This window comes from Protomyctophum parallelum, assembly GCF_964188405.1.
Source record: "Protomyctophum parallelum genome assembly, chromosome: 20".
In the NCBI taxonomy this organism is placed as follows: Eukaryota; Metazoa; Chordata; class Actinopteri; order Myctophiformes; family Myctophidae; genus Protomyctophum; species Protomyctophum parallelum.
In genome coordinates, this window is record NC_139718.1 from 4,914,931 (window position 1) to 4,931,997 (window position 17,067).

Genomic DNA, 17,067 nt, shown 5'->3' on the forward strand with positions numbered 1-17,067 from the left:
GGCCACGCATCTGTGTGCATTCATACTAACAACAACATTACATCATGTTGAAGGCAGTATAGGCAGCGCTGACAGATTTGAGATATTAGTCTTATATATCTTATATATATCTTATGCCTTAAGATAAGCCTTATCTTATATCTTATGCCCTTAGGTTATAAAACCTAAAGGCATTACAGATTAAGAAGTTGTGTTAAAGGCCACCTGGAACGTGATCATCACCCGTATAGTCTTGGGTTGATTCCCAACCATGGGCCCTAATCAAGTTCCCTTGATTAGGGTGCTGGGTATAAAGAACTGTTTGGAGAAGAGTTCCATGGCGTCCTCCTCGTCCTCCTCGCCCTCCTGTGTCTCCTCTGTGTCCTAGGGCAAGGAAGCAGGAAGAACATTTAGACCTGAAGACGATTCTACAAATGTCTTCTAAATCCTAACTGTTTTCTGAAAAACCCTATGTTTCTATGGCAGTCGTTCTCAAACTATTCCATGTCAAGGACCCCAAAAAATATATGCAAAAATATATGCATTTGAAAATATGATGTTCCAGGGACCCTCCCAGAAGCAACGATATATCCAAAGATTTGCGCCACACTTTCACGATTTTTCAAAAATAGCAGACCTACAAGCTCGTAGCTTGTAGGTCTTGTTCTTATCGTGGCCCTCTGGAGTGAGTGTGGAACTATAGTGGCCCTCTGGAGTGAGTGTGGAACTATAGTGGCCCTCTGGAGTGAAAGTTGCCCACAGTCTACAGTAGTACAGTCAGAGTCAGACACATACAATCTGCAGGCCAAAGTGTGCTATGGATCATATTTTCTTACCATGTTCATTTCCATAGTGTGGAAGCTCTTGTGGAGCTGTTGGTGCTCCTCTGGCAGTGGCAGGTTCTTATCAAACAGTGGAGGATGTCCATGTCTCACCGTGACTACGACAAGTCACAACATAAGGTTTTTGTTATATTAGTTTTTTATTGACATGACAAAACAACACATACAGTACACCAGACTATAAAGCATATTAGTCAAAGCATACTGTTAAAGGGATTGTGACATAAAAAAAATGGTTTTGGAATCGTTCTTGTTTTCTTTAGGTTTTCTAATCTCAATTGCACCCAAAAAACATGAACTTTTAACATTCAGTAGATTTTCTGTGATCTGGGGTTTTCTGGCTCAAACAGGTGCTCTGATTTGCCGGCAGTAAGTGACATCACTTACTGCAAATCCCATATATGTCAATGGGATTTGCCAGCAGATGTCACTGTTTTCACTGTGTTGCCTGTTTTCATTGTAGCTCAAACCCCTTCCAAACCCCAAAGAAAACTTCAGACTACAGAAAATCCACTGAATGTTCAAAGTTCAGGTTTTTTGGGTGTAATTGAGGTCATAAAACCTAAAATAAAAAATAAAAATAAATGAAAATGAATGTCATAAAACCTTTAACACCTTGAGGGCTTTAAATTGTTGTTTAATGTGTTTTAAAATAATAGTTTGTTTGGACTGCGACATGCTGTGGAGGCTGTTGCCGTTTCGCATTGTAATTGCGGCCTGTTTTTCTCATCAACAACAAACCATCGGACTATTTTTCGTGGTTCAAAGCTGCAAATACTTTGGCGTATGCTCCAAAGGTAATAAGACGATCTAGGCAGCGTAGAATACTGGATTAAATAGCGGGGAATGCGGGTCACGCAGAAGAACTGTTCAAATTAAAGAAGGGCAACTTATTTTTCCTCGCAAATAACTAGTATATAGTTGTTTATTTTAAAGGTGAAACAAAAATGGAGAGAAAAAACAAAAACAAAAATCTCACCTATCTTGATGAAACACCTTTTAAATCCACACACGATAACCACCGAGACGCCGATACCAAAGAGCATCATCAGAATGGTCCACGAACGGCCTTTATCTCCGCCATCCATTGGGATTCGTCTGCCATCCAGAGTGAGGCCGTCTGCAACGGGAAAGAATATGATCAGCGACGTATTCATCCAGTAAAAAAAAAAAACAGTTTGGGGCGGATCGAACCCCTTTTGGTGTTTTAAGCATTTTTTTTTATTTATAATTTAGCTATTGAAAAATAGCAGATCTACAAGCTCATGATCTTCGATAGCAGATCTTCTGCTATGGTGAAAATGTGGTGCAAGTCTTTGAATATATTCTTTCAGAGGAGCGAACGTTTTTAACTCATATCTTTGCTTCTTGGGGGGGGGGGGGGGGGTTCATTTGTAGAATCGTCCTCGGGTCTAAATGAGTTAAATCATCTAACCCATTCTGACCTGAGATCAGATTCATACGAGGTTTCCACTGGACACACACTGGTCTGATTAACCCATTCTGACCTGAGATCAGATTCTAAAAACGATTTTTCAAAAATAGCAGACCTACAAGCTCGTAGCGAGTGGCGCGCTATGAGCTTGTAGATCTGCTATTTTTCAATAGCTAAAGCATAACATGATGAAACACCAAAATGGGTTCCCGTTCAGAATGGATTAAACATCGTGGCATCGATTTCATCGCGGGTAAAATAAAGCTCTCTCACCCCACAGGACAGAGACGTTGTTGTGATTCCTCGTCTGCACTGCACAGACATACGTGCTGTCGTGGCTGCTGAGGACCTCTGCGGTCAGTCTGAAGATCACAGCTCCGTCGTCTCCAGTGGGCAGCGGTCCAGTGGCTCTGACCCGGTTCACCGTGGGAGCTCCCCCGTCTCCGCTCAGAGAGACCGTCAGGGATCTGTCACGGCTTGTCACGTGACACCTCAGGGACACCTTCGCTGCGGTGCCGGGAATGGCCTTTGCGAAGATGCGCACGTCTGGGAGACAAACGTGGAATCGAGAGATTAACCCATTTCGAACCTGGCAACGATTCTACGAATGCCTTCTAAATCCTGACAGTTTTCTGAAAAACCTCATGTTTCTATATGTCAGTGGTTCTCAAACATGTTCGTGTCAAGGACCCCCAATTTTTTTTTTAACCCATTCTGACCTGAGATCAGATTCATACGAGGTTTCCACTGGACACACACTGGTCTGATTAACCCATTCTGACCTGAGATCAGATTCTAAAAATGTCAGTCCTTCTTCGATTTTTCAAAAATAGCAGACCTACAAGCTCGTAGCGCGCCACTCGGTGGCGCGATATGAGCTTGTAGATCTGCTATTTTTCAATAGCTAAAGCATAACACGATGCCAACACCAAAACGGGTGCCCGTTCAGAATGGGTTAATTGGCCGCCGACCCCCATCTGAAAATATGTTGTTGTTCCAGGGACCCCCCCCCCCCCAGAAGCAAAGGTTTGAGTTAAAAACATTCGCTCCCGAAATAATATATATTCAAAGATTCGCGCCACAGTATAACATAATGCTTAAAACACCAAAAGGGATTCCCGCCCCAAAATGGCTTAATCAACTGTCTGAGTGAAAACATGTACATTTACTACTAAGTACTGTACATAAGTACAATTTTGAGGTACTTATTTTTTTACTCCCGTCAGTATTTACAATTTGCAATCCTTCTGCTCCTCTACATATCAAGGTTCAAGGTTCAAGGTTGTTTATGGTAAATGGTGCATTTATATAGCGCCTTTATCCAAGGCGCTTTACAGAGATTGTGCATTACATTCACCCATTCACACACACATTCATACACCGATGGCAGCGGAAACCATGCAAGGCACCAACTAGCACATCGGGAGCAATTAGGGGTTCAGTGTCTTGCTCAAGGACACTTCGACAGTAACTCTGGGGGAGCCCGGGTTCGAACTGGCAACCTTACGGTTACCATCCAGGCAATCTACCCCTGAGCCACCGCCGCCCGAAGGTCATAAGGCTTGAAACACATATAAATGAGTCAGACCAAAGTTATTGCTGCTGGTCGCAAGCGTGCGCTGCGCCCGGCCTACTCGCATCTTCAGAAAGGAAAGGAAAAGGATGTGGGGGGGGGGGGGTGGGCGGAGGCAGAATTTGGGTGGGGGGTAATGACAGAGAGGGAGGGGGGGTAGGGGGCAGAGACATCACATAACATTACAGTTGCATTGTGCAGGCACAATGATACAATATCACTCCAAGGAATATATTGTACTTTTACTCAACTACAATTATATAAAAACTTGAGTTAGGCTATACTAGTTATTTTGTCGATTTTTTAATTGTTATTGTTATAAAACACACATTAACCACTCCAGCCCCATATGTTTCTGCCATTTGAAAATAGCCGATCTACAAGCTCACCATGCGACACATTTGTGAAATGGAAAATGCTGCACAATAGGTATAGTATAGGCTACCTTTTTTGGTATATGTTGATACCAAAACTTTTGTAGGCCTACTTTAATTTTGAGAATTTCTGCATTGTGGTACTATTTGTTTTACTTAAAGGACCACTTCACCACTTTTCAACCTATCTTCATATAATAGGTCCTCACTAATAATCACGAAAAAATGGCAAAAAAAAATTCTACTCAGTCTGTGTCTCATAGGAGGGCTGTGGGCAGTTTAGAAACCGTCTTCCAGTGACATCATTAGGCAGATTATTTTTTAAACAAGATTTTTTTACAAAAATGTTTAGATTTTCATTATCGTGAGAACGATGGCTTCCATTTTCGCATTGCAACTTTTCAGGATTAGAAAGCCTGCTGTTTTTATTAGCTTGGATTCCCCATCGATGATGTCACTGGAAGACGGTTTCTGAACTGTCCACAGCCCTCCTATGAGACACAGACCGAGTAGAGAAAAAAAATTGCGCCATTTTTTCATGATTATTAGTGAGGACCCATTATATGAAGATAGGTTGAAAAGTGGTGAAGTGGTCCTTTAAGTAAAACGTGTGTGTGTGTGTGTGTGTGTATAAACTATCCTTGTTGTCATTCTTACCTATACGCTCCGTTGGTTTCAACTTAATTTGCTGCAACATGGAGGGACACTGACTCCTGAGAAAGTAACTAAATACGCGATTCCTCGTTTGTTCTTCGTTCCAGCTCCGTTCGACCGCCTCCGCCCACCGAGACCGGGACGTCCATCTGAGCGAGTGAGGGTCAAAGGTTATGAAGTCCACGCCGCTCACCGCCCATTTTTCGAAAGCGGAGACGGTTCCGTCAGTCGAACGGACACAGCCACGCTGTCTCTGGAGGACATCTGTACAGAACAACCAGACGTTATAGTGGGACAGACACACAGCCACACTGTCTCTGGAGGACATCTGTACACAGAACAGCCAGACGTTATAGTGGGACGGACACACAGACACACTGTCTCTGGAGGACATCTGTACAGAACAACCAGACGTTATAGTGGGACAGACACACAGACACACTGTCTCTGGAGGACATCTGTACACAGAACAACCAGACGTTATAGTGGGACGGACACACAGCCACGCTGTCTCTGGAGGACATCTGTACAGAACAACCAGACGTTATAGAGGGACGGACACACAGACACACTGTCTCTGGAGGACATCTGTACAGAACAGCCAGACGTTATAGTGGGACGGACACAGACCTTAGAGTATATATATTTATAGAGACGGCACCCAGAGGAAATCTTGAGGCGAAATGGACATAGTGGCCGAATGAAGGTATTGCAGCCTGGCCCCAAACACATGAACGCGCTGTCCGTTGACTAACATTGTACACGTTCACGACGGACGACGCTCGTGCGCGTTCAACGGCAGCGCGTTCATGTGTTTGGGGCCACTCACCATTGCAATCCGTCCCAGAATGCACTCTGTTCCTACCAGGAAGGAGGAGTGAATCCGCCTCATGCGCTTTTGAGCAACTCAATGCAAGTGGATGGGAGGAGAACTCGGGTGTCTTCTCTATAGATATATAACTCTATGGCACAGACACACTGTCGCTGGAGGACGTCTGTACACAGAACAACCAGACGTTATAGTGGGACAGACACACAGACACGCTGTCTCTGGAGGACATCTGTACAGAACAACCAGACGTTATAGTGGGACGGACACACAGACACGCTGTCTCTGGAGGACATCTGTACAGAACAGCCAGACGTTATAGTGGGACAGACACACAGACACACTGTCTCTGGAGGACATCTGTGTACAGAACAACCAGACGTTATAGTGGGACAGACACACAGACACACTGTCTCTGGAGGACATCTGTACACAGAACAACCAGACGTTATAGTGGGACGGACACACAGACACGCTGTCTCTGGAGGACATCTGTGTACAGAACAACCAGACGTTATAGTGGGACAGACACACAGACACACTGTCTCTGGAGGACATCTGTATACAGAACAACCAGACGTTATAGTGGGACGGACACACAGACACACTGTCTCTGGAGGACATCTGTGTACAGAACAACCAGACGTTATAGTGGGACGGACACACAGACACGCTGTCTCTGGAGGACATCTGTACAGAACAACCAGACGTTATAGTGGGACGGACACACAGACACGCTGTCTCTGGAGGACATCTGTACAGAACAACCAGACGTTATAGTGGGACGGACACACAGACACACTGTCTCTGGAGGACATCTGTACAGAACAACCAGACGTTATAGTGGGACGGACACACAGACACACTGTCTCTGGAGGACATCTGGACAGAACAGCCAGACGTTATAGTGGGACGGACACACAGACACACTGTCTCTGGAGGACATCTGTGTACAGAACAACCAGACGTTAGTGGGACGCAGTGTTGTTTTCGTCGACTAAAACTAAGACGAAATATGTTCGTCGACTACCTTTTTTCACTGACTAAAACTAAATAAAAACTAAATAAAAAGGAATCTATGATGACTAAAACTAAGACTAAATATACTGACAATTTCGTCAACAAATAAAAACTAGACTAAAATGTTAGGAAGGGACTAGTGGACAAGAGATCCAGTTTTATGCTGGGTTGCATGCTGAAAATAGCAGATATACAATCTCACAACGCGCCGCGCTGCGACGCGTTGCGAGATTGTAGATCTGCTATTTTCAGCATGCAACAAAAGTGTAAAATATGTCATTACAACGACATCAAGGCCTGTCAAAACACATTTTAGTCGACTAAATCAACTGTAGATTTAGTCGACTAAAATCGTATGACATTTAGTCGACTAAAACTAGACTAAACACTAGAACATTCCAGGTGACTAAAATGTGACTAAAACTAAGTGAAAACTATTCAAGAGACAACGACTAAAAACAACACTGGTTGAACGGACACACAGCCACGCTGTCTCTGGAGGACATCTGTACAGAACAGCCAGACGTTATAGTGGGACAGACACACAGACACGCTGTCTCTGGAGGACATCTGTACACAGAACAACCAGACGTTATAGTGGGACAGACACACAGCCACGCTGTCTCTGGAGGACATCTGTATACAGAACAACCAGACGTTATAGTGGGACAGACACACAGACACACTGTCTCTGGAGGACATCTGTACACAGAACAACCAGACGTTATAGTGGGACGGACACACAGCCACGCTGTCTCTGGAGGACATCTGTGTACAGAACAACCAGACGTTATAGTGGGACGGACACACAGACACACTGTCTCTGGAGGACATCTGTACAGAACAACCAGACGTTATAGAGGGACAGACACACAGACACACTGTCTCTGGAGGACATCTGTGTACAGAACAGCCAGACGTTATAGAGGGACAGACACACAGACACACTGTCTCTGGAGGACATCTGTGTACAGAACAGCCAGACGTTATAGAGGGACAGACACACAGACACACTGTCTCTGGAGGACATCTGTGTACAGAACAGCCAGACGTTATAGAGGGACAGACACACAGACACACTGTCTCTGGAGGACATCTGTGTACAGAACAGCCAGACGTTATAGAGGGACAGACACACAGACACACTGTCTCTGGAGGACATCTGTGTACAGAACAACCAGACGTTATAGAGGGACGGACACAACTTTTTCAAGTCAAGGACCCCCAAATCGACACTAATCAGCCTGTGGACCCCCATTTGAAAAGATATGCCAGGGACCCCCCATTAGAGAAGATTTTTATGTCTCTAGCAGTGATTCTCAACCCGTTTAATTTCAAAGACCCCCAGCATTAGTCTACGGACCCCAATTTAATAGCATTTCTATCTCTGGGACCCCCAATTTATATTGTAAAATCAATGCTAATTTAACTCTGAGAGTTACTTTAGCATTGAGGGTTAGGGTCCATTTGGTTCAATTTGTACACTCTGAGTTACAGACCCATAAGGGTCCATTTAGTTACAAACTATCATCTAGCTGGGTCCCCCCTGGAAATCCCTCAAGTACCCCTAGGGGTCCCCGGACCCCACTTTGGGAACTACTGCTATAAGTCACAGCACTCAATCAAAGGTCAAGTGTAAATTATTTCAGTTAGAGTAGTTAATAGTAGTAAATGATGAATACCGGTAAACAATATGGTAATATGGGACATCTTAACTTTCCTCTAATGGGATATATATATATTAAAAAAAAAAAAAATGTGAAAATAAACACATGACAATTTGACAAACTCACCCACTGGCATGTTGGTCAGGTGATGAATCTGATAGTAGGACGCTACGATATCCGATACGATATCCGAGCTCCTCCAGCCTTGGAATATGTCAGACCGCGTTCTGTCTTCACAACAATACGAAGCTGCCACTCCGTCGTATAAGACCTGCTGTCCCACGCTTATCTGGCCTCCGGCCACTTTGAGCCCAAAAGAACGGAACTCTAGAGAATGGGAATCTGAAAGTGGGATATTTAGGGCTGTATTTTGCGTGTCTTAAGTACCAGGTCTTATTCCCTAACTTGAGTAAACTACAGACCTGGAGGCGTGATCAATGCTCTTTGGCCACTCAGAATAGCCAAATAGCATTGATCACGCCTCCAGGTCTTTAGTTTACTCAAGTTAGGGAATAAGACCTGGTACTTAAGACACGCAAAATACAGCCCAATGTGTCAAATAAATGTCACTCGTGAATTTAAATGGTTCTCAATCAAAACCAGTGGGTGGGGGAAAAAAAATACTCAATTGTTTTACTTAAGTAAAAGTATACCATTACTGCAATTTAGAACTACTTCGTTACAAGTAAAAGTACGGAATTGAAAATGTACTTGAGTAAAAGTACAAAAGTATCGGCATCAAAATGTACAGTACTTAAAGTACTAAAAGTGAAAGTATTCTTTTAGAGTTTAGAGTTGTATTAGGATGTATTGACAATAGCCGATCTACAAGCTCGTAGATCGGCTGTTTTCAAATGGCCCGAAATGTATAGTGTTGAAGTGGTTAATGTATGTTTTCTAATCAAAATTAAAATCGCCAAAGTAACTAAAGTAACTAAAGTTTTCAAATGATTGTAGTGAAGTAAAAGTGGCTCCGATATTGGCTCCGAGATTTAGTACAGTACTTAAGTAAAAGTACTTAGTAGTTACTTTCCACTATACTGATCAAAACACAACAGCAAGCATCTCGGTTCAGAAACGAATGCCTTTTCACGAGAGCAGGTTTAGTAAATAAGTAAATAAGTAAGTAAGTAAGTAAGTAAGTAAGTACATTTTATTTATAGAGCATCTTTCGAAACAAGGTTACAAAGTGTTGAACAGTGACACAATATAAAACAATTAGGTTAAACAAACATAGTATATATATATATATATATATATATATATATATATATATTATATATATATACGTTTAAACAAAATAAACGGGGTGTGTCGGTCACACAGAACTTCCATTCAGCCCATATGAGGGTGCTTTTCAATGGGGACGGAGCTTTTGTTTTCCTTTCAGAAATCCACAAATGGCAACAAACCACTCCAGGTGTTGACAACAGCCTTAAAGTATATAGTAATGACAATTTACAATTTAGGCATTTAGCAGACGCTCTTAATCCAGAGCGACTTACATTAAACAAGAACAAAAAAAGCATGGGAATACATCACATAATAAGCATTTATCATGAAACATTGCGTAAGCTAAGAACGTAACAGTGGAATATCTATATAATGAAACTATACATATAAACTATACATATATACTATACTATGCTATACATTATGTACTATGACATGCTATGACTACATACAATGCAATTATAGTGCTGTCTACATAACATGCTATATAAGTCTGTATCAAATGCTATATCTAAGTCTACAGAAATGCTATCTAAGGGGGTAGCTAGGGTAAGTGCTATGACATTGTCCTTACCGCATTTAGCCGTTGACGCGAGAAAACATTCAATGACAAAGAATATCTCCTTCATATTCTCAATTGGCACAACTCCAGGTGGTGAGTGCAATGAATGATCGCCCTTAGCAGGAGCTACGTTTTCATTCAAATGCCGGCCCGATGGACCTGTTTTGCCACTTTGTCTGGAAAGTTCCATGCCAAAAAAACAAACACGCCTCTAAACGTGCCATTGTGGTGTGAGCGTACAGGCCTAGCCATTTGATTGGTCCAGCTCACCCCGTGGCTTATCCCATTTTGGGCGGGAACCCATTTTGGCGTTAGCATTATGTCATGCTTTAGCTATTGGAAAAAATAGCAGATCTACAAGCTCATAGCGCGCCACCGAGTGGCGCGCTACGAGCTTGTAGGTCTGCTATTTTTTGAAAAATCGAAGAACGACTGACATAGAAACATAGCTTTTTCAGAAAACTGTCAAGATGTATAGAAGACATTTTTTTAGAATCTGATCTCAGGTCAGAATGAAAACTCTCAGGATGTAGAAGACATTTTTAGAATCTGATCTCAGGTCAGAATGGGTTATAATAACTCTATTTATAGCACGTATGACTGAAAAAGCTGCGTCTCATTATTGTCATGCAGCAGTGTTGTTTTTCTGCCAGCACATTTCTATTTTAGTTTTAGTCATTAGTCTCTTGAATAGTTTTCACTTAGTTTTAGTCACATTTTAGTCACCTGGAATGTATTAGTGTTAGTATAGTTCTAGTCGACAAAAAATGTCATGTGATTTTAGTCGACTAAATCTACAGGTGATTTTGTCGACTAAAATGTGTTTTGGTGGGCCTTGATGCCGTGTCTTAATGGCTGATTTTTATACTTACTATTTATACTAAAATAAAATGCGTCGCGCTGCGACGCGTTGTGATCTTGTAGATCTGCTATTTTCAGCATGCAACCAAGTGTAAAATGACTTATACTGGATTTCTTGTCCACTAGTCCCTTCCTAATATTTTACTCTGGTTTTTATCTGTTGACGAAATTGTCAACATAATAATATGTTGACAATTTCGAAACGAAAAATTTCCGTTGACCATGGAAAATTTCCAAATTTCTAAATATCATTTCGAAATTTGGAAATTTTCCATGGTCAACGGAAACTTTTCGTCTTTGTTTTAGTCGATGGAAAAACACTGGTGGGCAGGCTGTACCAGCAGAGAGCCCTCTCTGCACTCACATTGTTTACTCCTGGGGCCCACTCGGTGGGCCGTGGGGATACTGCAAGTGGGAATATATTTACGGAATATAGGCCTATACTGCAAATATTAATATAAAACACATGGTATTTTTTTCCTTTAAAACCTAGAAAAAAAAGAGTTTTCATGTGACAAGTAATAGGAATTTAAAGTAGCCTGCATGGTTAGTTCGATTGCTTAAAACTTTATTTTTGTATCGTTGCACTGTTGTTAATGGACCATAAGGGAACAAATGCTGACACATTTTGGTGTCAGCATCATGTTATGCTTTAGCTATTGAAAAATAGCAGATCTACAAGCTCATATCGCGCCACCGAGTGGCGCGATATGAGCTTGTAGGTCTGCTATTTTTGAAAAATCGAAGAACGACTGACATTTTTAGAATCTGATCTCAGGTCAGAATGGGTTAATCAGACCAGTGTGTTGTCCAGTGGAAACCTCGTATGAATCTGATCTCAGGTCAGAATGGGTTAATGGACCATAAGGGAAACGAGCCCTACTGCTGGATTTTTATTTATTTACTTTATAAATCAATAGAATATCCAATCAATGAATGTATAGGCCTACTGCAGGGCAGTGGTTCTGAGGTCCCTGGACCTCTTAACTTAAAGTTAATTGCCCAGATTAGCACATTAGGCAGAAGCTCACACACAACAACCTATTTTTGTTTTTACAGTCTATGCTCAAAACTATAACTTACACTGCCATCTTGTGGTCGAACATAGCATGCAGGTGAATGTGATAGAGGCACCTATGGATCTGACACCTTTGCGTCGATATATCAATAAATAACCTATGATTATGGAAGTGTGATGGTCATGGAAGTTTGCTGAATCAATGCTAGCCTATACTGCTTTCTCAAATCCAGCATGATTCAGTGGGCAATATAGAGCCACAATAGGCTTTGACGTGGAGGAGGTTTTCAAATAGTACGGTAACAAGTACAATATTTGCCCCCTGAGATGTAGTGGATTAGCCCATTCTGACCTGAGATCAGATTCATACAAGGTTTCCACTGGACACACACTGGTCTGATTAACCCATTCTGACCTGAGATCAGATTTTTAAAAATGTCAGTCGTTCTTCGTTTTTTCAAAAATAGCAGACCTACAAGCTCGTAGATCTATGACCTATGTAGATCTGCTATTTTTTTTATAGCTAAAGCATAACATGATGCTGACACCAAAATGGGTGCCCGTTCAGAATGGATTAGAAGTAAAAGTATTTGTTATAATCTTGATCGCCCATGGCTGTGTACTTGTAGCCTGGTTAATAAACCAGACCGAATCAGCCGTTGGCAAAAATAAATTGCCTGCCGGCGGATTACGGTCTGGAGAGGCTCAATTGTACGCCCATTTCCTACACCAGAGAATGTGGGCGGCCAATCGTGACACGGTATGCAATATGGGCTATACATGTTCCTGTGTGTAATAGACTCTATACATGTTCCTGTGTGTGTAATAGACTCTATACATGTTCCTGTGTGTGTAATACTCTATACATGTTCCTGTGTGTGTAATAGACTCTATACATGTTCCTGTGTGTGTAATAGACTCTATACATGTTCCTGTGTGTGTAATAGACTCTATACATGTTCCTGTGTGTGTAATAGACTCTATACATGTTCCTGTGTGTGTAATAGACTCTATACATGTTCCTGTGTGTGTAATAGACTCTATACATGTTCCTGTGTGTAATAGACTTTATACATGTTCCTGTGTGTAATAGACTCTATACATGTTCCTGTGTGTAATAGACTTTATACATGTTCCTGTGTGTGTAATAGACTCTATACATGTTCCTGTGTGTGTAATAGACTCTATACATGTTCCTGTGTGTAATAGACTCTATACATGTTCCTGTGTGTGTAATACTCTATACATGTTCCTGTGTGTGTAATAGACTCTATACATGTTCCTGTGTGTGTAATAGACTCTATACATGTTCCTGTGTGTGTAATAGACTTTATACATGTTCCTGTGTGTGTAATACTCTATACATGTTCCTGTGTGTGTAATAGACTCTATACATGTTCCTGTGTGTGTAATAGACTCTATACATGTTCCTGTGTGTAATAGACTCTATACATGTTCCTGTGTGTGTAATACTCTATACATGTTCCTGTGTGTGTAATAGACTCTATACATGTTCCTGTGTGTAATAGACTCTATACATGTTCCTGTGTGTGTAATAGACTCTATACATGTTCCTGTGTGTGTAATACTCTATACATGTTCCTGTGTGTGTAATAGACTCTATACATGTTCCTGTGTGTGTAATAGACTCTATACATGTTCCTGTGTGTGTAATAGACTCTATACATGTTCCTGTGTGTGTAATAGACTCTATACATGTTCCTGTGTGTGTAATAAACTCTATACATGTTCCTGTGTGTGTAATAGACTCTATACATGTTCCTGTGTGTGTAATAGACTCTATACATGTTCCTGTGTGTGTAATAGACTCTATACATGTTCCTGTGTGTGTAATACTCTATACATGTTCCTGTGTGTGTAATAGACTCTATACATGTTCCTGTGTGTGTAATAGACTCTATACATGTTCCTGTGTGTGTAATAGACTCTATACATGTTCCTGTGTGTGTAATAGACTCTATACATGTTCCTGTGTGTGTAATAAACTCTATACATGTTCCTGTGTGTGTAATAGACTCTATACATGTTCCTGTGTGTGTAATAGACTCTATACATGTTCCTGTGTGTGTAATAGACTCTATACATGTTCCTGTGTGTGTAATAAACTCTATACATGTTCCTGTGTGTGTAATAGACTCTATACATGTTCCTGTGTGTAATAAACTCTATACATGTTCCTGTGTGTGTAATAGACTCTATACATGTTCCTGTGTGTGTAATAAACTCTATACATGTTCCTGTGTGTGTAATAGACTCTATACATGTTCCTGTGTGTGTAATAGACTCTATACATGTTCCTGTGTGTAATAGACTCTATACATGTTCCTGTGTGTGTAATAGACTTTATACATGTTCCTGTGTGTGTAATAGACTCTATACATGTTCCTGTGTGTGTAATAGACTCTATACATGTTCCTGTGTGTGTAATAGACTCTATACATGTTCCTGTGTGTGTAATAGACTCTATACATGTTCCTGTGTGTGTAATAGACTCTATACATGTTCCTGTGTGTGTAATAGACTCTATACATGTTCCTGTGTGTGTAATACTCTATACATGTTCCTGTGTGTGTAATAGACTCTATACATGTTCCTGTGTGTGTAATAGACTCTATACATGTTCCTGTGTGTGTAATAGACTGTGTGAACCTTTAGCGTGATACTGTCTCATGTTGCGTTATTTGTTCTCCCGGGCCCACCGTCGCTGTCGCCGTACCGAAGGAATACTTCAACTGGATTATCACACACCACCCAGAACCACACACTACCCAGAACCACACACTACCTGTCTGTCAGAACCACACACCACCCAGAATCACACACCACCCAGAACCACACACTACCTGTCTGTCAGAACCACACACCACCCAGAACCACACACTACCAGTCTGTCAGAACCACACACCACCCAGAACAACACACTACCTGTCTGTCAGAACCACACACCACCCAGAACCACACACTACCAGTCTGTCAGAACCACACACCACCCAGAACAACACACTACCTGTCTGTCAGAACCACACACCACCCAGAACCACACACTACCTGTCTGTCAGAACCACACACCACCCAGAACCACACACTACCAGTCTGTCAGAACCACACACCACCCAGAACCACACACTACCTGTCTGTCAGAACCACACACCACCCAGAACCACACACTACCAGTCTGTCAGAACCACACACCACCCAGAACCACACACTACCTGTCTGTCAGAACCACACACCACCCAGCCGGCACACACACTACCTGTCTGTAAAACCAGACGAGGGTCCAGTACTTAGAGTTTACAACAGTATTGACAATTGGACATTCTCCAGAGAAGTCCTAAAAGTACCTCAAAATTGTACTTAAGTACAGTACTTGAGTAAATGCACTTATAGTTCCTTTCCTGCATGGTTTGAGTGAGAGAGAACATGATGATTTCAGTATTCCCATCACAAAGGACGTTTTGTAACTATAGTCCCACACACTGGACTGCCATGTGATTGTGGACGTGGGTTGGACTGTACCAATGCTTCCCAGTGGGTTGGACTGAACCAATGCTTCCCAGTGGGTTGGACTGAACCAATGCTTCCCAGTGGGTTGGACTGAACCAATGCTTCCCAGTGGGTTGGACTGAACCAATGCTTCCCAGTGGGTTGGACTGAACCAATGCTTCCCAGTGGGTTGGACTGAACCAATGCTTCCCAGTGGGTTGGACTGAACCAATGCTTCCCAGTGGGTTGGACTGAAACAATGCTTCCCAGTGGGTTGGACTGAACCAATGCTTCCCAGTGGGTTGGACTGAAACAATGCTTCCCAGTGGGTTGGACTGAACCAATGCTTCCCAGTGGGTTGGACTGAACCAATGCTTCCCAGTGGGTTGGACTGAACCAATGCTTCCCAGTGGGTTGGACTGAACCAACGCTTCCCAGTGGGTTGGACTGAACCAATGCTTCCCAGTGGGTTGGACTGAACCAATGCTTCCCAGTGGGTTGGACTGAACCAATGCTTCCCAGTGGGTTGGACTGAACCAACGCTTCCCAGTGGGTTGGACTGAACCAATGCTTCCCAGTGGGTTGGACTGAACCAATGCTTCCCAGTGGGTTGGACTGAACCAATGCTTCCCAGTGGGTTGGACTGAACCAATGCTTCCCAGTGGGTTGGACTGAACCAACACTTCCCAGTGGGTTGGACTGAACCAACACTTCCCAGTGGGTTGGACTGAACCAATGCTTCCCAGTGGGTTGGACTGAACCAATGCTTCCCAGTGGGTTGGACTGAACCAACACTTCCCAGTGGGTTGGACTGAACCAATGCTTCCCAGTGGGTTGGACTGAACCAACGCTTCCCAGTGGGTTGGACTGAACCAATGCTTCCCAGTGGGTTGGACTGAACCAATGCTTCCCAGTGGGTTGGACTGAACCAATGCTTCCCAGTGGGTTGGACTGAACCAATGCTTCCCAGTGGGTTGGACTGAACCAATGCTTCCCAGTGGGTTGGACTGAACCAATGCTTCCCAGTGGGTTGGACTGAACCAATGCTTCCCAGTGGGTTGGACTGAACCAATGATTCCCAGTGGGTTGGACTGAACCAATGCTTCCCAGTGGGTTGGACTGAACCAATGCTTCCCAGTGGGTTGGACTGAACCAATGCTTCCCAGTGGGTTGGACTGAACCAATGCTTCCCAGTGGGTTGGACTGAACCAATGCTTCCCAGTGGGTTGGACTGAACCAATGCTTCCCAGTGGGTTGGACTGAACCAATGCTTCCCAGTGGGTTGGACTGAACCAATGCTTCCCATCCAGAACCTGGACAGACCACAGAATAGAGCAGACTGTTGTCCAGCAGTGGGCAGAGTCACAGTGACAGCTATGTGCCAGTGGTTGAAAAACTACTCGAGTTACTACTACTTGAGTAAAAGTATAGCAGCAATATTATGTTGCCACTGTTAGGCTATAGCTCAGTGGCCTTGTGGTTAGAGTGTCCGCCCTGAGACTAGGAGGTCGGG

General features: G+C 42.8%; 1 protein-coding gene across 1 annotated transcript; it reads right to left on the minus strand.

The window, feature by feature from the left end:
* Positions 1-261: 261 nt before the first annotated feature.
* Positions 262-8,651, minus strand: LOC310878428 (hereditary hemochromatosis protein homolog; the record flags this gene model as incomplete). Its single annotated transcript, XM_083792760.1, has 6 exons — positions 8,500-8,651; positions 4,861-5,121; positions 2,530-2,802; positions 1,801-1,941; positions 816-919; positions 262-363 (listed from the first exon to the last, which is right to left on the minus strand). The coding sequence occupies exons 1-6, from the start codon at positions 8,507-8,509 to the stop codon at positions 262-264; spliced, it is 891 nt and encodes a 296-aa protein (XP_083648886.1). The 5' UTR covers positions 8,510-8,651.
* Positions 8,652-17,067: the final 8,416 nt, after the last annotated feature.